The 20,298-nt window shown below is 37.9% G+C and overlaps 1 protein-coding gene across 1 annotated transcript; it reads right to left on the bottom strand.

Annotated features, from left to right (window-relative positions):
• Window positions 1–9,015: 9,015 nt before the first annotated feature.
• On the bottom strand, window positions 9,016–20,240 carry LOC143576345 (uncharacterized). Its single transcript, XM_077060455.1, has 13 exons — window positions 19,858–20,240; window positions 18,634–18,805; window positions 18,306–18,523; window positions 18,179–18,239; window positions 17,983–18,055; window positions 17,470–17,547; window positions 16,736–16,893; window positions 16,490–16,658; window positions 14,509–14,971; window positions 12,661–13,041; window positions 11,263–11,466; window positions 10,851–10,984; window positions 9,016–9,264 (listed from the first exon to the last, which is right to left on the bottom strand). Exons 1-13 carry the CDS (start codon window positions 20,221–20,223, stop codon window positions 9,090–9,092), a joined length of 2,652 nt encoding a protein of 883 aa, XP_076916570.1. The 5' UTR covers window positions 20,224–20,240; the 3' UTR covers window positions 9,016–9,089.
• Window positions 20,241–20,298: the final 58 nt, after the last annotated feature.

The following is a 20,298-nucleotide window of genomic DNA, read 5'->3' as shown; positions in this document are numbered from 1 at the left end:
AGATCGCAAAATATAACGCAATTCCGAACAAAATATAGCACAACATTGAGTAATATAACACAATATAAAGAAAAAAGACATAATGTTAAGGAAAAAGACAAAAATAAACACAAAAACACAGTGATAAACAAAAAGACAACGATTTTTTCACTTACCATTGTGTTTTTTTATGGGAACGAGAAAGATTGTTGAAACATTTTTGTGTTTTTACTTTTACTTTTTTTAATTAAATTTTGAGTTATACTATTTTTATTTTTTTTAAATTTTTTTGAGGTGTTATTTTGTGTGGCTACAAATCTTTCTTAATCTTCTCATTTTTGTTCCCCTAACTTGTCCCTAGCTGGATTTCAAAAAATAAAACACGTCAAAAACAACTGTAGATATATTATATTTAAATTATGCCTTTTAATAACATTTCATGTACTTTTTATGTTATATGATATTTTGTTTGATTATCATCTTTTTTTATGTGACCTGACCAAAACGGCCAAACCAGGCAGAATATATATATATATATATATACACACACACTGATTTAAACTGACTCAAACGTCTAAGCCGGATCGAAAAAAAATAATGAGTTGATAGTTTTATTGATTACCAACTTGTGTGAGAATATCCTGGGTTCGCCAAAACACTGAGTAGAAGATGTCAAGGTTTTGTTGGGTAGGCATAAATATGAGCCTAACCGAGCCGATCTTACTTCTTTACTTTCAAGATCTAAATTCTAAGCTTGTTCATTTTTATTAAGAAAATATTTTAATACAATAATTCGTCTAGTCTAGCTACACAATTATATAAATATTGAATGAGAAGTTAGGGACCTCTCTAACTTCACATATAATATTTATATAACTGATACTGTTCTACTAATAGCCTCTTTTATGTATATATTACAATGCATCATAATTGTGGCACATTTTCTAATACGTGTTCAACTTTAGTAATACGTGTTATTTACTTTCTTCACTTATCAATCTCTTCATTTTATGTCACATCTCTCTCTAAAATCTTAATTTTGAGATCTCACCTGTCTTTCACCTCTCTAAAATCTCAATCTTAATCTTGAGAGAGAGAGCGACAGTGATTCAACAGATGGTAGTTGGACTGCCATTTCACGATGGCTATGGCGACGTAGGCCTAGACACTATTGGTTTCTTTTGTTGTTTTGCACCGGTTTGATTGTTGTTGGGTTTGCTTTACAAACCTAGGAAGCGGTTGTCTGCTGGTCGCAGTGCTCTGGCAATCGTTGATGAGGGCGTTGATGGTGAGTGTAGGGGTATGGTACTAAAACCCGGTTCTACGACCCTAAATCTATTATGTTTGGCCTATTTTATCGCATGGACTAATACAATGTTATTGGGCCGAGGGTGTTTTGTGGAGGTAACCCTAACTGGGCTAGGCCCATTAGGGTACCATGATGGTGGCCATGAGACTCTATATAAGGAGGTCTCCACCTCCTTATCATGGGTCATGCTCAATAAGAGCCACCACCACTTTTTGTGTCTGTGAACAAGAAATCCTCAGGATATCTTGGCAGTCACCTCCACACCCCCGAAACCATTGCAGGTGCCCAGCATTGCAGGTCGCAGGCGCAGTCGCAGAAGAAGAATAAGATCAAGACGTGGTTCGTTCATCTCGAAAATCCGTGGAAACATCGTCATGGATCAGGTAAGATTCATTTCGTGCTTCGACATTGGCGCCATCCGTGGGACGGCAACGAACTGCCCTTCGATCTTCATCTCGGCTGTCAGATCTCTCCCAAGAAAAACACAGATTTGGAAGTTTACAGAAAAAGGCTTCAAAGCTTGTTCTATTAAAGCTCAAAAAGATCCATAGATCTAAAAAGAGGCTTCCAGATCTGGGCAAGAAGGAAAATCCGTGATTCGAATGATCAGATCTCCGAATCTGTGAATCTGTGATTCAGGATCTCCGAATCTGTGATGGTTTTAAATCTGCTCCGGGCTTCAGATCTGTCCAGATCTGATTTACAGATCTAGGTCTAGATTACAGACCTGGATTTTAGGTCTAAAGTTGCAGATCTGACTCTTAAATTGCAGATCCAGAAGTTACTAGACTTCCACCGCCATGTACGCACGCCCGGGGGTTCTCACTCCGCAGCCGTGCATGTGCCGCCGCGGAAACCACCATCTGGGTTTTGCGCAAGAGACCTCCGCCATGCACACGCACTTGCGAGTCACCACTCTATCGCCGTGCATGCGCGCATCAGGCTACGCGCCAAAACTGCAAGGTTGGGAATCCTCCTAATATCCCATATGGCTACGCGCCAAGGTTGGGAATCCTCCTAATATCCCATATGGCTACGCGCCAAACTGCAAGGTTGGGAATCCTCCTAATATCCCATATGGCTACGCGCCAAGGTTGGGAATCCTCCTAATATCCCATATGGCTACACGCCAAACTTCAAGGATGGGAATCCTCCTAATATCCCATATGGCTACGCGCCAAACTGCAAGGTTGGGAATCCTCCTAATATCCCATATGGCTAAGCGCCAAGGTTGGGAATCCTCCTAATATCCCATATGGCTACGCGCCAAACTTAGGGGTTGGGAATCCTCATACCATATGTTCACGCATCACATATGCTCACGCATATTACACATGCTTACGCATCACATGCTTACGCATCACATGCTCGCACATGTCACAGTCTACACACACGCGCACGCAACATCTGCGCGTGGCGCCTAACACAAAACCAAAGTCTACGCGCACGTGCATGCAACATCTGCACGTGGCGCGTGACATAAAGTAGCTCGTAAGTCGCCTCACGCGCAGGCTTTATTATTCACACAGCTCATAAGACGCCTCGCGCGCAAGCTGTTATTATTCTTACAGCCCGTAAGTCGCCTCACGCGCAGGCTTTATTATTCACACAGCTCATAAGACGCCTCGCGCGCAAGCTGTTATTATTCTTACAGCCCGTAAGTCGCCTCACGCGCAGGCTTTATTATTCACAGCTCATAAGACGCCTCGCGCGCAAGCTGTTATTATTCTTACAGCCCGTAAGTCGCCTCACGCGCAGGCTTTATTATTCACAGCTCATAAGACGCCTCGCGCGCAAGCTGTTATTATTCTTACAGCCCGTAAGTCGCCTCACGCGCAGGCTTTATTATTCACACAGCTCATAAGACGCCTCGCGCGCAAGCTGTTATTATTCTTACAGCCCGTAAGTCGCCTCACGCGCAGGCTTTATTATTCACAGCTCATAAGACGCCTCGCGCGCAAGCTTTTATTATTCTTACAGCCCGTAAGTCGCCTCACGCGCAGGCTTTATTATTCACAGCTCATAAGACGCCTCGCGCGCAAGCTGTTATAATTCTTACAGCCCGTAAGTCGCCTCACGCCCAGGCTTTATTATTCACACAGCTCATAAGACGCCTCGCGCGCAAGCTGTTATTATTCTTACAGCCCGTAAGTCGCCTCACGCGCAGGCTTTATTATTCACAGCTCATAAGACGCCTCGCGCGCAAGCTGTTATTATTCTTACAGCCCGTAAGTCGCCTCACGCGCCAGCTCAATTATTATTCTTAGCTCGTAAGACGCCCCTCGCGCGCAAGCTTTTTTACTTTCACAGCTCGTAAGTCGCCTCACGCGCCAGCTCAATTATTGTTCTTAGCTCGTAAGTCGCCTTTCGCGCGCAGGCATTATTATTCTCAAAGCTCGTAAGACGCCTCTCGCGTGCAGGCTTTTATTATTCTTAGCTCGTAAGACGCCTCACGCGCAAGCTTTATTATGCTACAGCTCGTAAGACGCCCCTCGCGCGCAAGCTTTGTTATTCTCAGCTCGTAAGTCGCCCCGCGCGCCAGCTTAATTATTATTCTCAAAGCTCATAAGACGCCTCTCGCGCGCAGGCCTTACTATTCTCATAGCTCGTAAGGCGCCTCACGCGCAGGCTATATCATTCTCAGCTCGTAAGTCGCCTCTCGCGCGCATGCATTATTATTATTATAGCTCGTAAGTGGCTTCTCGCGCCAGCTTCATTATTATTTTAGCTCGTAAGTCGCCTCTCGCGCCAGCTTCATTATTATTTTAGCTCGTAAGTCGCTTCTCGCGCTAGCTTCATTATTATTTTAGCTCGTAAGTCGCTTCTCGCGCTAGCTTCATTATTATTACAGCTCATAAGTCGCCTCGCGCGCAGGCTTTTATTACAACATGTCACCATCATGAAGAAAACCTCTCAAAACTCAAAAGACAATAAAGACAAGGCCAAAGAAAAGGGGAAAAAATCGCCTCACACCTTATAAAGTCTAGCGCTCCACCTAGACGCTTGCGCGCCCAGGAGCAACACTGGACTTGGGGGGCTTGTAGGGGTATGGTACTAAAACCCGGTTCTACGACCCTAAATCTATTATGTTTGGCCTATTTTATCGCATGGACTGATACAATGTTATTGGGCCGAGGGGGTTTTGTGGAGGTAACCCTAACTGGGCTAGGCCCATTAGGGTACCATGATGGTGGCCATGAGACTCTATATAAGGAGGTCTCCACCTCCTTATCATGGGTCATGCTCAATAAGAGCCACCACCACTTTTTGTGTCTGTGAACAAGAAATCCTCAGGATATCTTAGCAGTCACCTCCACACCCCCGAAACCATTGCAGGTGCCCAGCATTGCAGGTCGCAGGCGCAGTCGCAGAAGAAGAATAAGATCAAGACGTGGTTCGTTCATCTCGAAAATCCGTGGAAACATTGTCATGGATCAGGTAAGATTCATTTCGTGCTTCGACAGTGAGTAACAACATTATCGTTGCCGACGACTCAGATCGTCTATGGTGGCAACGGCGCAGTGGCGGATCCAGGATTTTTGTCAAGTGGGTTCATTGTTCGGGTCGTTCCGATTGTTCGGATCGTTTCGATGGTTCAGGTCGGTTGAACGATTCGGGTGGGTATATTGTACCAAGATTAAAATTTTACTAAAGATGATCTTTGCTTCCTCAAAATAAGGCCAAAATATTCTTTATAAAGGCTAGCCTAGCTCTTTCTTATAACATGTGATACGTAGCAATCACACGATTCATATAATTGCATGCTAGCTAATTTTGGGTTGATTTTAGTTGACAAGAGTCACATATTTTTGTGCAGAGTAAACATATTTTTAGCTAACAAAAATATTTTAACTAATAAAATGAATGTCACGTGACAAATCAGGGTGTCTACACTAGGCCTTGCTGAAAACTTTTTTTATCGGTTCACAGTTTATATGTGGGTTCAATATTTTATATGTGGGTTCAATATCATATTTTATATAGGCATTCTACATAAAATCCGAAACTCAATGGGTTCCCGTGAACCCGCACCCGATTACCTAGATCCGCCCTGACGGCATTGAGTTTGTTGGTTTTTGTGGCGCCTTCTTTGAATATGTTGGTTTGATTTGTTGATAGTAACGGCGTGACCGTTAGCCTGACGTTGCCAATGGCTCAGGCCGTCTTAGGCAGCGGCGGCGTTGAAGTTCTCTCGCATTTCGTTACTGTTCTACTGCTAGCATGTTTTTTGCATATGATACGAGTCTGATATGCATCAGAATATTGTCACGCTTTGCTGTTGACGGTAGCGTGACTGTTGGCGTGCCGTTGCTAGCGGCTCTGTCCGTCTACGGCGGCAGCTCCGGCCGCAACGGCTTTTAGTATGATGGTTTCTGTAACATCTGCCCGAATCCGACCCGACCCGACCCAGGTACCCGTTTCTCTGACCCGATCTCTTTCTTTTATGATTTAATATTTATTTATACTTATATTTTACTTTTAATAATAATAATATATATTTTCCTTCCCGCCTCTTTCTCTCTTTTTCTTTCCGCCGTCCCGTCCCTCTCCTTCTCTCTTTCCGCCCTCTTTTCCCTCTTGTCGCCGTCCCGCCCTTACGCCTTGTTTCCCTCTTTTTCTTCTAACTCTTTGCTTGTCCTTTGTTCCTTCCCGCCTAAGGTTGTCTGCGCAGCTCCACGCGCCAGACCCCTTACAAGGAATCCTGCGTGAAAACCACCTGTTTCAGCGATACGCGAGACGAACTCTTCTCGCAGCGCGCTAAGAATTGTAATTCTTCTCGCAGCGCGCTAAGAACGGTAGTTCTTCCCGCGACGCGCTAAGGATTTGTAGTTCTTCTCGCAGCGCGCTAAGAATCGTAGTTCATCCCTCGACGCGCGAAGAATTATAGTTCTTCCCGCGGAGCGCTAGGAATTTTAGTTCCTCCCGCGGCGCGCTAAGAAATGTGATTCTTCCCGCAGCGCGCTTAGAAATGTAGTTCTTTCCGCGACGCGTTAAGGTTAGTTCTGTCTGCCTTCGCGCTCGCGCTCTCTTGACCTTCTGTGTCAGCCTTCTCGCGCTGAACCCTTTGAGTTTTCTTCTGTTTAATCTAGCCGTTTGCTTTTGTGTTGTCTTATCTTTTGAGCTGTTGACCTAATCTGCTTTATGTCTGAAAAGTTACTTTCGGCGCAGCATGCGCACCAACCCCATTGGTTGGCAGAAAAAGTGACTGACAATATCCTTGGAGATCTGCTTTTTCCATGCTTGACCAGTACCTTTATCTGATCCGCCCATGCCTTTTTACTGTTAACCTGTCAGCTTTATCTTGCCCCCTGCAGCTGCCATATCTTTCCATATCTTTTGCTTTTGTTTTCTTATGCTTTTTGATATCTTTTGCTTTTGGAATCTTTTGCTTTTTGAGATCCTTTCCCCTTTTCTAGGGATTATGTCTCCTAGGGTTTTCCTATAAATAATAATAATATTTTCATAACACTACACACAGAAAACACTTAATCTCTCCTGTTCTCTTGCCCCTTGCTCTCTCTGCCGCCTCCCTCTCTGCCTCCGTCTTCCTCCCTGTTCTGTCCTGCTTTTCCGGTAATATATATATATATGATAATTTACTTATGCTAACTTATATCAAGACTTAAAACCGATCATTAAAAACAATAATCTTATTTATAGGTTAACTTGTGCTTGTTTAAAGTTGGTTCTTGCTTTATCTTACACCGCATCGATTATCAAGTGAGTAATCTCGTACCTAATCCCTTTTTGCTTTTAACGTTTTGGGATGTTCATGTGTTCATACAAACTTAGAGTCTTAAACTGTTTATGAACTTTAGTCGCGCAGTATCCCATGTGTTGAGGACGTAGACTTGGCTGTTTATTTGTATGTGTGGATCATTAACCGTCTTGTCGGTCTATTCCGCAGTTCTCATGGTACCATTAGATGAACACGGGAGAACTATCGTTTATGGTTTTCTCTTTTGTTTGCACATGCACAGTTTGTCTTGTTTGTGAGCTCAATTGTGAGCACTGGCAGTCTATGAATCTTAGAGTTGGTCCCGATCAGATTACACCCTTGTTGAAAACCAGACATACACATGTTGCGCGCAGATTTATTGTTATCTATGTATTGTATTAAACTTGATTTTTCACCAACACGCAAGTGTTTGACGTTTATTTTAACACATGTTCAGGTTTGCAGTAGCTGTTTTGGAGCTTGTGGACACATAGGAAGTTTTCTTTATTTTGGACCTAGATTAAAATGTATCAAGACAAGTTTTTGCTGTTCGAATATTATGATTTATAATATATTGATTTATGATGATTTATGTCATCTTATGTCTACTTTGCGATTGCGCGAATGAATGTATTTATTAAATATTGACACCCAATAGTGTCACGAGTAATGAAACAATATGTGGCGCCCCGATGTATAATCCGCCTTTGGTCGGGGTGTTACAGTTTCTGTACAACATCTTTAATTATGTTGGTGATCATGCTAAGAACCTCTTGGTTCGAGTGGATAATGGTAAAAACATGACCGAACATTGCGCGCCTTGCTGTTGCCGGCAGCTCTGGTTACCGATGGCGACAGTTAGAGATGAGCGACGCATTCGGTGGCGGCTTTGTATGTTGAAGGCTATGACGATACCTCTTAAAATATTTGAGCCTCCTTAACCCTCCTTAACCATGATAAATTAGTGATGGTGAGCTTAGCTTCATCTTAAGAGCTATTTGTTTCTTTGATATTTTTTGATTTGTGCTTTTGATATAATTTTAATTGCCTTTTTTTTTTCGTTGTAACCTCTTTCGTCTAGACTCCGTTATATGTTATATAATGACTTGCTTTTTCGTCTGGTGTTTTTCGTAAATTCGTTTGATTGATATGCGTTTAATAGGTTGGTATAAACGATGCGTACTCTACTGTTTTGATCTTATTCCAGTAGTGATTTCATTATGGTTATCTTAGTTTTAGTTCAGTTGGTAGTTTTGCTTTAATATAATTGTTGTTGTGATAATTGTTTTTTGAATATAGTTATATTGGTTGAAACAAGAAGTTTGGTAAAAAAAAGAGAAAAAAAAAGGGTGTTAATCCATGGTGAACTGGTGGTGTGATTGAAAAATTTACTATAGATTGGGGTGTGTTAAGTTACGAAATTCGAATGCAAGAGACTGATATTAGGATACGTAAGTTAATTACCTGACAATACGTACCATCAATTTCACGACCCTGCCGCAAAGTGCGGGTAAACCTCCTAGTTGTATGTCAAACATAGATTATTAACTTTAACAATTGGTATTAAAAAGTGATTCGACCTGTTATGACTCGGCACCTAACTTGCCCATTTTAAAAAGTGGGTCAGGACCGAAGTGTCTCGATCAATAGAAGGGAAACACACGTATATAGACCTAAGATGAGTTTCCCCTCTTGTGGGTTTGGTGAGTAGAGTGTTCACGTTGGGTTAAGCTGTCTCAAAAGCAGTAAACACAAGGAAGCGTGCATTGACAACTAACACGTGTTTATTCTTTTTACATTTGATACTTTTGGATTCCTACCGTGATATTGTGGAGCTACTTAACTGTAGTAATGTTACAACTCCAAGACCAAGTAATATAGTAGTTTATAAAAGACCAGGTGTTTCAATCTAAAAAGGGGGCTAACAACGCAGCTTGTTGCCCGGTTGCCTATTTTGATGTAAAATTATTTGAGCATTTTAATAGCATGTAACTTATGAGAACAATGATAATAAACAGTAACTACGGGTTGCTATTAAAATCGGAGATACGATAACATACAACAAAACACTTAACTCGCAAGTTACAAGGATGTGCCATTTACATTAGTACGAGTTGTTTGTCTAGCTTGAATGACCCGATCGAGTATTTCATCAGGAACTGTTATACCACTAGTTTCCAGGTCAGCAACAATTGCAATAGCGGCATCAAGTTCTCCAAGGTCAAGGCATAAACTGATAACCTCATCATATAATGGGCTGCAAAATACAAAATAAATTAAGATATTATGTTTACCATTAGGTTATGGAACGTTTGTGGGTCAACCCAACTAAAAGATTTCCTAGTAACCCAACCCGCCCGTTTTTGCCAACTATAACCTCGGGCATAGAGTGTAAACGAGCCGAGTCGCTTCCAGCTCAAAACCAACACGAGCTCGAGTCTAGACTAGAGCTATTTTAATAAATGAGGCCCGAGCTTCACATGCCAAGTTAAACATAAGGTTTGTGAGTTTAAACTTGCCTATTATTTATATAAGGGTCACATTATTCTACAAACGAGAACAAAAATGAGAAGGATGAGAAGGATTTGTAGCCTCACAAAAAATCCCTTTAAAAAAAAAATCATAACTCAAAATTTAATAAATAAACGAAAAAAGTAAAAAACAAAAAAATGTTTCCACCGTCTTTCTTGTTCTCAGAAAAGAAAAAAAAACACAATAGTGAGTGAAAAGGATCATTGTGTCTTTTTGTTTATCATTGTGTTTTGTGTTTATTTTCGTCATTGATTGCGTCTTTTTTCCTTGACATTTTGTCTTTTTTTCTTTATATTGTGTTATATTACTCAACCTTGTGTTATATTTTGTTCGGCATTGTGTTATATTTTACGATCTATTGTGTCTTTTTTTAATTATAATTGTGTCTTTTGTTCATTTTCGTCATTGATCTCGGCATTGTGTCTTTTCGTCATTTTTTTATTATTATTATTTTTGAACGGAAATGATAGCGGAAACATTTTAGTTTTTTAAATTTTTTCGTTTTTTATTTATATTTTGAGTTATCATTTTTTTTTTGTTGAATTTAATTTTAAGGGGTTTTTTGTGTGGTCACAAATCTTTCTCACACTTCTCATTTTTGTCTCCCATTGTATAATATATTTACCCTTTTAACTTTACCCTTTATATAAATATAACTTCTATTTTATTGGATAAATATATAATTACACAGAGAGAATTTAAGAAGAAAAAAAACAAGAAAAGAAAAACTAAATAATATATGCTCTGTTGAACACAATTATAATTATAAACATATATAAATAATATATATACATATATAAAATGACAAATATTTAATACAAATATTCGCAGAAAAAAATTAATATCAAATGTGCCCATTCAAAATACTTCAAATTTCATTTTTATCCATTTCAGTATCTTAAATGTGACAATTATGCCCTTTTCTTTCTCCTTAACTGCAAGCTCTCATATCCTAATGCAATTCTTAAGAGAAGGGTACAAATGTTCATAAATTTGAAAATGGGTATATCATATTACGGTGTTTTGTCGGAAAATATAACATACGGTGTTTTGTCGGAAAATATAACATTATACCAAGTTTTGAGGGGATATATAATATAGGTTTGCCAAGTGGAAAAGTTGAACTTGTTATCGTCAAAACTTAACTGCGAAGATCAGAATAGTTTGTAAGAGTTTGAAACATTAAAGAACAACTGAAAAACTGAGAGCTTGATCCATTTCCTTTTTTGTTTATTTCTTTTAACCTTTTTTCCATCCTTTTTAAGGTAGATACTGTAGCTATAATTGTAATAACATGAGAGTAAAGCATACCTCCCAAACACATAGCCGAGGCTATGTGTTGTTCCTAATATTTCTAAGAAAGCCGAAGGATACGGAGCTCTTATCGCTGCACGAAGAATTATGGCACAGTCACCAATCGTTGGTTTCCCTCCCAACTCCATTACCTGAAATCAATAGGTTAGATGACATCATTAAAGAAAAAAAATCTCCTAACAAAAACGAAGAAAAGACGACATCATAATACGGGCATTGGTCCAAACTACTTTTTTTTCTTTCATTTTGTTTTTCCTTTTTTGACAAAAAACTATTAAAGTTTCAAAAAAGGTCATATTACAGGCTGATTGGTCCTAACTTTCGGTTTATTCAAAATGATGACATGACAACTGTGTCGGTAGGATAACGTTTGACCATGTTGATTTATTTTGTGATGGAAAGAACTTACTTTTTTCATAAGCTTAACAGCTAATTCTACTTCCCATTCTTGTGACCAACGTCTAGGTGGGGTGTTCCTTAGTTCCATTTCCCACGTCCAACCCCAAGCATCGGCAATAGTGTACATATCGGATGCATCAAATATTTTCCTATTTCTCAACTCCTTAAATGCCTCCAATATATCCAATGGTAACCACTCTTCATCGTCATCGTTCTACATTCATTACATTACAAATAATTTTTATAATAAAAATCAAATAAATACTAGTGTCAAAATGGATTGCTGGGTGGGTTGGAGAACAGGTGAAAACTGGTATTTTTGTTAGGGGTGTAAATTGTCGAACTCAAACATAACAAGAAAATTCACGGGAATGGATTTAGTATAGATCGGTTGGGTCAGCTTTGGGTTGACACGGCTCCAATTTTGGGTTGACGCAGCTAACACGTATAGCTAAACGGTTTGTGTTCATGTCAACCTGGAAAATTTGTGGGTTGACCCAGTTAACCTAGTTAGTTTTTATTTTATTTTTCAAAATGTGTTTTGTGTGATTAAGGGCATGTTTGGGTTGAGTTTGAAAACAACTTTTTTAACTTTTTAAAAGCAGCTTTTGAAAAATAACTTTTTAAACTTGTCAAAAAGCTATGATAAAGAGACTTTTGTGATTGCCAAAAGTTTTTCTAACTTATTGGCTATTTGAAAAACCCAATAAGTCAATAAGTTGTTTACAAACTCAATCCCAAACATGCCCTAAGTTGGTTCAGTATATTATGCTAAAAAAATTAAAAAGAGAGATTGACATAAGATATTACACTCAAAATGTATATACATTTGCTCCTTATGCGAAAAAATTAGAAAACAACATGTCTCAGCTTATACAAGTCGTGTTAGTATCAACCAGCAAATACTCGTGTCGTGTTCGGGTTCATATGTCGACACAATTACCGGGTTTGTGTCAAGTTAGATCCACCACCTCACAAACAAGATCCGTTTAGCACCCCCTATTTTTTTGTTATGGGTTGGGTTAACCTGAACCCCGGTGTACAAAAAATATTTTTTTCATAGAATAAGAGTGCCCTATAGCATTAGAAAATTTTGACTTATTTCAGTAGTAACTATACTGTTTCCTTTTAAGCTAACTTTTTAGTTAAACATAACCCAAATACACTTGACCTATTGATAATGGGTCAAAACAGGTTTTCTGTCACAGGTTGTGTTGACCGAAATGTTTCGTCCAAACAAAATACTTCGTTTATAACTATGGTGTCCTATAAGATTAAAAAGGCTTAATCAAACAATTCAAATAAAATGTTTCAGCAAGTTTTATGCATTAAATACCGACCCGACCTGACCCATTCAAAGTTAACAGGTCAAATTTTTTAACAGACTTTTCCACCTCATATCACATACCTCCATTGCAGCAATCCGGGCCAATTTTTTAAAAGACTTTTTCGATTTAGCGGGTGCAGTCTCGGGCCCTTTAAACAACTGGACACCAATCATTTGAAGGGGATTTGCAGCCACTTCCTTATCCTTAACCGCTTCTGTATCGCCAGCTTGGATTTCAGTTGGTTCAACTGCCTCCTCTTTGTCCACATCATCATCATCACCCGGTTGTTTATTCGCATCATCCTCGGGATTATCGGATACTTCAGAAGCTTCCGCTTCAATTGCAGTTGGTATTCCAAGTTCAGCTTCTAAACCTTCTCCTAGAAAACGTTTTTTCCAAAACTCGGTGTTGCCTTCTTCTAATCGGACCCGTGATACTAGTTCTTGAATTTCTTCATCGATCTGAATAAAAGGGCATATAATGTGTGGTTTATTATTTAGAATAAAAGAAATAAGTATAATACAAAAAGTGAGCTAGCTGGGTGATGGGCCGAACAAGTAATTTTAGGGGCAGCAATCACTGACACAACATGGAATAAAAAAAAGCTTTTGAGTTGGCTGACATGATCCGTAAATTAAACAGGTCAAGCAAACACAGCCCATTTAAAAAATGGATCAATCCGTACACGGCTCGAAAAATAAGTAGGTTGAAGTGTTAACCTGTTTAAGGCTTTTCAAAAAATCTAATTACCGAATAAATCGACCAGAAATACTTTTTGTCTTATTTTTTTTAACTTTTTGTAATTAATTAGGGTGTCAAATATGATCATATGATTTATATTATGTCAATAATAGTATAATTACTGAATTAAGTTGCTTTAGAAGATTTTATGCATCAGAAGAGCACTTTGCATCAATTTTATGTAATTAATTTGGGTCTTAAAGACAAAACATAACCCAAATTGACCAGTTTATGAGTAAATTTTATTTGTGTCCAAATTTTGTAAATTATGTAATGTTTCAAATATGACTAAGAAAATTCATATAACTCGGATATACCGGCTTGGCCCGCCATATATCTAATACATAACTTGGATCCACATGTTCATAAGTAAATGGGTCGACACTGCCACATATAGTAAAAGGGTAATGAACTATAATGATACCAAAATACCTCTTCATGCTTTGTTAATAACATAGCCCTTTTTTTAGATGTTTGACCCATTATAAATAAAAGAGAACCCAAATCGACCCGAGCCGTTTCAGCCCATACCAAAAATTACCCATAGGCTGTGATGAAACCGAAAAAATCGATCCATAACATAGACAACTAAAATAAGTAGACCCAAATGAAAACCGACGATTTTCTTTTATGTTTTCGTAAAAACCGGCCGTTTGGTTCTGTTTCATTTTTGCATTCACTGAACTGAATTTATGGATTTATAATATTTTGAAATGTTAAGTAATTTATAAGAGCTTAATAAATAATGCAATCCAAATATTTTAGCCCAAATGTATAATAATAATCAATTTGTAATTAGTTAATAAAAAGATTTAGACCAAAATTCATTATTTTGGCCATTTTTTTCAACCCTAAAATTTCAAACCCAAATGGTAAAACCGAAACCAAACTGAACCCAGACACAAAACCGAAAAAACCAAAATCGAACTGAAGCCATACCAAAAACCAAAAAAATAGAAACCGAACTTAAGTACGGAACCCAAACCGAGAAAACCAAACCCAAAACAGAAACCAAGCGCTATTCAAAAACTGAATTTTTGGTTTTCGGTTCGGTTTAAGTCCAAAACCGACCCATGCACATCCCTATGTTTGACCCATAATAATAATAACCAACCTAAATTAACCTGACCCGTTTCGGCCCATACAACCCATTATAAAACTGCCCATTTTCAACCACTATACAGTACCTCCTCTTCTTGCTCTTGCACAGGTGGGACCCACAGTGGCTTATTTCTAGACCGATTAATTCTTCTCGCCTTTTGAACCCGCTGATAAAGCACACTCCGGGTACCATCCGTAGGCAAACCTTGTGCTTCAAGTTCCTCCATTAACTCGGGTACAAGCATCTTACTTGCAGCCTTCGGTTTCAATGCGTTTTTGTTGGGTCGTTTAAGGACATGAAACAGCCACTCAACGACCCGAACATAATCAGATTCAGATGCGTCTCCCAAAAGTGACGGGCCTCGTCTGCGTAGGGCCCGTAACACCTTTCTGTGATATCGTCTCCAATTTTCTAGACAGTGCTGTCTGAATGAGGTTTCTAACGGGTTTTTGTACACGAATCCGGCTATGTCAGGATCTAGCGATGTTTTTCCTTCACGTGGAACCCATCGCTTGCGTTCGCCTGTTAGCCCACCCTCCTCGATGTATCTGGTGGATGTATGTGGTTGGTGTGATAACATTAAGTTTACTAGCATGTTAAAATATAAATTTGTCTCGTATTTTCCACTTAATTAGTAAGTGGTTTGACTAAAGATAGATGTATTGATTATCAAATAGATGAAGAAAATGTTGAAAATATTATTAGCTCAAGTTAGGGTTGTTTAAAAAGTCACAACTCACAGCTCGCAACATATCAGCTCGTCTGTAAACGAGCCGATCTGAACCAAGCTCGGCTTGTGGCTCGTGACTTGCTCGTTGACTAATTGTTGGCTTGTTTGTTGGCTCGTTTAAATTAAATCCCAAACACACACACGCATGCATACACAAGTTGAAGCGGTACAGCTTTTTTTAATAAATAGGATAAAAATAATATTGAAAGACCTCTTAATATTGAGAATTTTTCTAATATTGAAATTTCTTGTTTTTTTTTTAAAAGTAAAGCTCAAATTTTAGTACAAATTATAAACCAGTTTTATTTTACACACACACACACATAGAAATTATAAATTATGTAGTTTACAAATTCCACCTTTCGTGTATCTTACAAAATGTAATTTTTGGTTTTTATACATATCAATATGTGTAATATATACATAGTTATCAAATGCCATAAGCGCTCGAAAGCATTGAGGTTTCACCTAGCACCCAGGATAAAAGCGCAAGAAAAGCACCCGATTTAAATAAAAAAAAAACGCTATTAATTTTTTTTTTCTAACTAAAGTAGAACATCTTAATAAGAAAACAAACATTCATTCTTGAAACAGTTTATAGAACAACCAAAAACAAAAACATGAAGTAACAAGTACATATTAATAACAGCCTATATTTTTGTGAAAATGTTTAGACCTGTAATATTTTTGTGTAAATGTTTTTGATAGATAGTTGGTCTAAATACGATTACATAAATATATATTATTTCAGTAATAATTATTTTCATAATAAGATTTAGGAAGTTATATGCATTAACTATGAAATATACATTTATGTGACTTTAGACCCGCTGGACCATTTTCTTTTTAAGCTATATTTTTGTAATTTCACTATTTTGATCCTCTAGAGGCAACATAAACTGATCAATTTATAAATAAAGGGATCCAAGCCGTCAGCTCTAATAACAGCCTATAAACAAGAAGCTAGCCCTGAAAGAAATTAATTATACAGATTATGGCAGCCCTTAAATAGTGGGAGTTTTAGGTTTTACTTGAGAATAAGAACATGTGGGATAAATGCCATTTAATACGCATGGGAAACCAAGTCAGCGCTTTTAGTATCGAGTGCATTGAAAACTCAGTAAATGCGCTTCGTCCAATAAATGCGCTTAAGCGCCTTAATCGGTCGGCCGGTCGCTTTTGATAACTATGATATATAAAAGGAAAACGAACAAGCCGGCTCAACAAACCACAAGCTGGCTCGAGCTTTTGACGAGCTGAACTTCTGCTCAACATTTCCGCTTATTAAGATATACGATCCGAGCCTGAGCCCACTCTCAAGTTATGGTATGCGTACCTTGCAATGTAATCAATCTCATATCCAACATCGGCTTCTGTTGCCAAAGGTTCGATCCAAGAGCTAACCAAGGTTCGATACTTTTGACTAAGTATCATTGCTCGGGCGGGGATTGGTTGATTTTCTCTACCCATAGTTTCTAAAGCTTCTAGAAGCTCAACAATCCTTCCTAAAGCCAATAAGGCATAGATATTAACTATTAAGTCAAAATTGAATGGTTCAAAAGTCAACTAGTCAAAATTGTACCTTCTCTACATAAAGCGCGAAGATATAGAGAAAGTGGGTCTCCGTAATTTCCTTCGTTGTATAAAACTTTAATTCCCCCTTCGATTCTTGAGAGGGCCCGAAAGTGTCGGATAGCTTCTCTTACTGCACAATATTTTGTAAAGCATTCCACTAATAGCCTGAAATGATACTAAAATGATTTATGATACAGTTTTTAGTTGTAAATTAATCGTGACACGAGCCAGAAAATTTTAAAAGAACCCGAAAATCTTATCACACACATGAACCAGAACACAATACATGCATTCGTCGGTTAACAAGAACCCGACTCATTTAACATGAAAAAGAACTGTATTGGTTTTTTTTGGTATATTAATAATTTAAAATTATAAATGTATATATTATTTTTTATTTTATAAGAGCAATTATGTTTAAAATATGCCAATTTATTTTTAAACTTTAAAATTTTGGCATAAAAACACGCTAATAGTTTTAAGTTATTATTACAATACAATTTTAGAAAGAAAAAACAATAAAAGGGTTAAACAGGTCAGCCCGCGAACCGAATGGGTTCGGGACAAACACGGCCCATTTAGCTAAACGTGTTCGCGATTCGACCGAAACTGACACAAAGTTTTTTTCTAACTCCGAACCTGTGAACTTTGTGTTATAGCTTCGTTTCGTGTTTTGGTGTCGTGTCGGAAATTCACACTATTACTCACAGTTACCAAAAAAAGATGGAATAGTTGACTTACGCATAGGTTTTCACATCAGGTTGTACACGATGGTAATCTTCAACCATCATGCCAAGTAGGTGAGCAACATCTTGTACCCTATACGTTCACAATAATCTGAGTGCTACAAATCATAGTTATTAAGAATTATTAAAACTAGTAATACAACTAAATAAATATAATATATTCAAGAGATAGCCACTAGGGCAGATTCTCATAACAGCATATATACCCATTAAGTTTCTTATTGCGTATATTCACTATTAATTTTTATGGTTGGATAAATATGATACTGTGCATATATATATATATATATATATATACACACCATCTCACATTTCCTATTTAGACAGTTATTTAACTATGAACATATATGGTTACCTCTGAAATTAAAGCAAGTATAAGAATCTTCTATAATAAATTAGAAGAAAATACAGAACATGAAGAAGAAATAAATTACTGTAAAAAAAGACAACAGAAAAACAGAAAACTTGACCACTGTAGACAGTTAAAAAGTATTATACTGCAAATTACCTGTCAGATGATTCTGCCCTTGTATAAGCCTGGATTAACCAGTTATACGTCTCTGTGTCAGGTTTCATGTACTCTGTAATACAAAGATATAACCGATTTAATAAACATATCTGTTAATGTAACAATATTATTAGTAGATCAGAACAAACAATAATAATTTCAAAGTATGACAAAAAGATAATTATGTTTTAAATACCTTGTCCATAAATCATGTTCTCAAACGTTGCAAACGCAATTTCAGGTATTCCACAGGTCGCCTGCAAGCCCAAAAATCAAATACAAAAGGCGTTCATACACAAAACAACCATATAAAACTAACTAACCTGACAACTAAGAAGACAGTTGAAGTGATAGGTGGTAGCCATCCGGCCCGCTTCCTCCATTTTATACGCGATGGTTAACGCGTTCGAATGATCACCGACTCTGCAATCTTCTTTAATCAAAAGATCATATATCTCATCAGACGCTCTGAGTCCACCTTCAGCACCTTTCATGAATACTTTGTTGGCATCATCCAAATAATTGTTTCTAATAAGTTCACCTGATCATAAATCACAATTATTAAACTTTAAACTGCCACAACACTTTATTTTTTTTAATGACAAATTTTATAAAATTTTGCATGACCATAGAGGGAAAAGAGTTGGTTACCAATAAGAATGAGCCATCCATCACGGATATCATAGTTTAGTTTCTCCATTGCTGCAAGAATCTCTAAACCTCGTGTAGCGTATCCTTTTGAACCGAATAAACGAATTAACGCGATGAAGGTTTCGGGAAGGGGGCAGAGGCCTTCACTTAACTCCCTTCTTAATGCATTCATCTGCATTTAGCATGTAAACGGATTATGATTTTGGTTATCTGATTTTTATTCAGTGGTCAACAAAAACGTTAAATAGAGTAACTGAGCAGGTCTGGATATTGATTTATCCGACTTGCTCTTATACCAATTGTTATGTGCTTCACAATTAGTAATTGCAACAAATGATAAACAGTTTGTGTGGAATAAGATATCAAGATTAACACACACTCAGAGGAACAGTTAATGTAGATATAACGTAGATTTTATATTGAATTTCGAATAATATGCCTCTTAAACATATATCGATTATGGCATAATACAAAAAAATTTCAATATAACTCTTAGCATATATCAAGTACTCTACTGCATACTTTTTGTAAGGAGCACTGTTATAAAAATCGGAATTACTCGGCAATTAATCGGTGACTAGTCGCTAATAGGTAGCTTATTGATTCGATTTTATTTAATCGGGCCTTGCAAATGGTAGTTGGTCAAAGCCAACCCAAATTGGTCAAAAATAGTCAAAATTTGTGAAAATAACTAATTTTAGTCAAAATTTGTCAAATATCAATCAAAATTGGTCAAATTTTAGTCAAAATTGGACAAAATCGGTCAAACTTTTGTCATAATTGGTCAAATGTAGTCCAAATCGACCATAATCTTTGAAGTATCTGAAAAATTAGACATTAAATTGTGTGTGTGTGTGTGTAATTTTGAAAAATTACATATAAATTTCCAATCCGATTAACCGCTAGTCAGTACCCCACTGCCCGACTAGCGCTTAGCGAGTTCTACAACGCTGGTACGGAAATGAATTTGTGCATCAGGATATTGTACACCAGGCTAGCTTTTTAGGTTGTACATTGTTAATCATTCATATATAAACCACACGCATAACTTATTTATGTCAAAAATTCAACTAAATAATATTTACATATATACCAGAAACATAGAACCAAGTCGGTTAATTACAGTTCAGTTAATTCATATATGCATACGAAAACATAACACCAAGTCGGTTAATTCTGTTACAGTTTCTGCTACTAAAAATACCGAACAAATAACCGACTTACCGCGCCTTCATGATCTCCATTCAGCGTATACGAAACAACCAATCCATGAAAGGACCTGGGTCCCGGGTTAATACCAGCCGCAATCATATCGTAGATAACCTCGGAAACGCCAGAAACGTCTCGGCTCTTGGCGCGCTCCATCAAATCCTCCATGAACAGCAGCCGAAGCCCCTTCTCGGTGGTGGTGGCGGATAGAATTGAGGACTCGTCGTCCTTAGGTTGAGATTGAGATTGAGATTGAGATTGTTTATTTCGACGGGTGTTCGGAGACACGGCGGAGGTGCGGAGGGTGGTCCGGGCGGAGAGGGGTGAGTTAACGGTGATGGTGAGGCGGTGTGTTTGGGGGTAAGATAGTAAATTCGCCATTGGTTGGTTGGAAGTGAAGTGAAATGGTGGTTACTATGATTATGATAATGGTGAAGAGAGCATGGTGGTGTTTGT

This window comes from Bidens hawaiensis, unplaced genomic scaffold (genome assembly GCF_021521415.1).
Source record: "Bidens hawaiensis isolate Kalapana, Puna unplaced genomic scaffold, B.hawaiensis_p1.1 tig00001440_1, whole genome shotgun sequence".
NCBI classification, from domain to species: domain Eukaryota; kingdom Viridiplantae; phylum Streptophyta; class Magnoliopsida; order Asterales; family Asteraceae; genus Bidens; species Bidens hawaiensis.
The sequence above is the reverse complement of the archived record's forward strand: the minus strand, read 5'-3'. Positions and strand labels throughout refer to the sequence as shown.

What these genes read in the sequence shown, in the direction of transcription:
- LOC143576345 (XM_077060455.1), bottom strand. Translation starts at nt 20,223, where the DNA reads ATGGCGAATTTACTATCTTACCCCCAAACACACCGCCTCACCATCACC. An exon ending in CTGTTAAGCTTATGAAAAAA is followed by an intron (nt 10,985 to 11,262) that starts GTAAGTTCTTTC and finishes TATTGATTTCAG; the next exon opens with GTAATGGAGTTGGGAGGGAA. An exon ending in CTCGGCTATGTGTTTGGGAG is followed by an intron (nt 9,265 to 10,850) that starts GTATGCTTTACT and finishes TGTATTTTGCAG; the next exon opens with CCCATTATATGATGAGGTTA.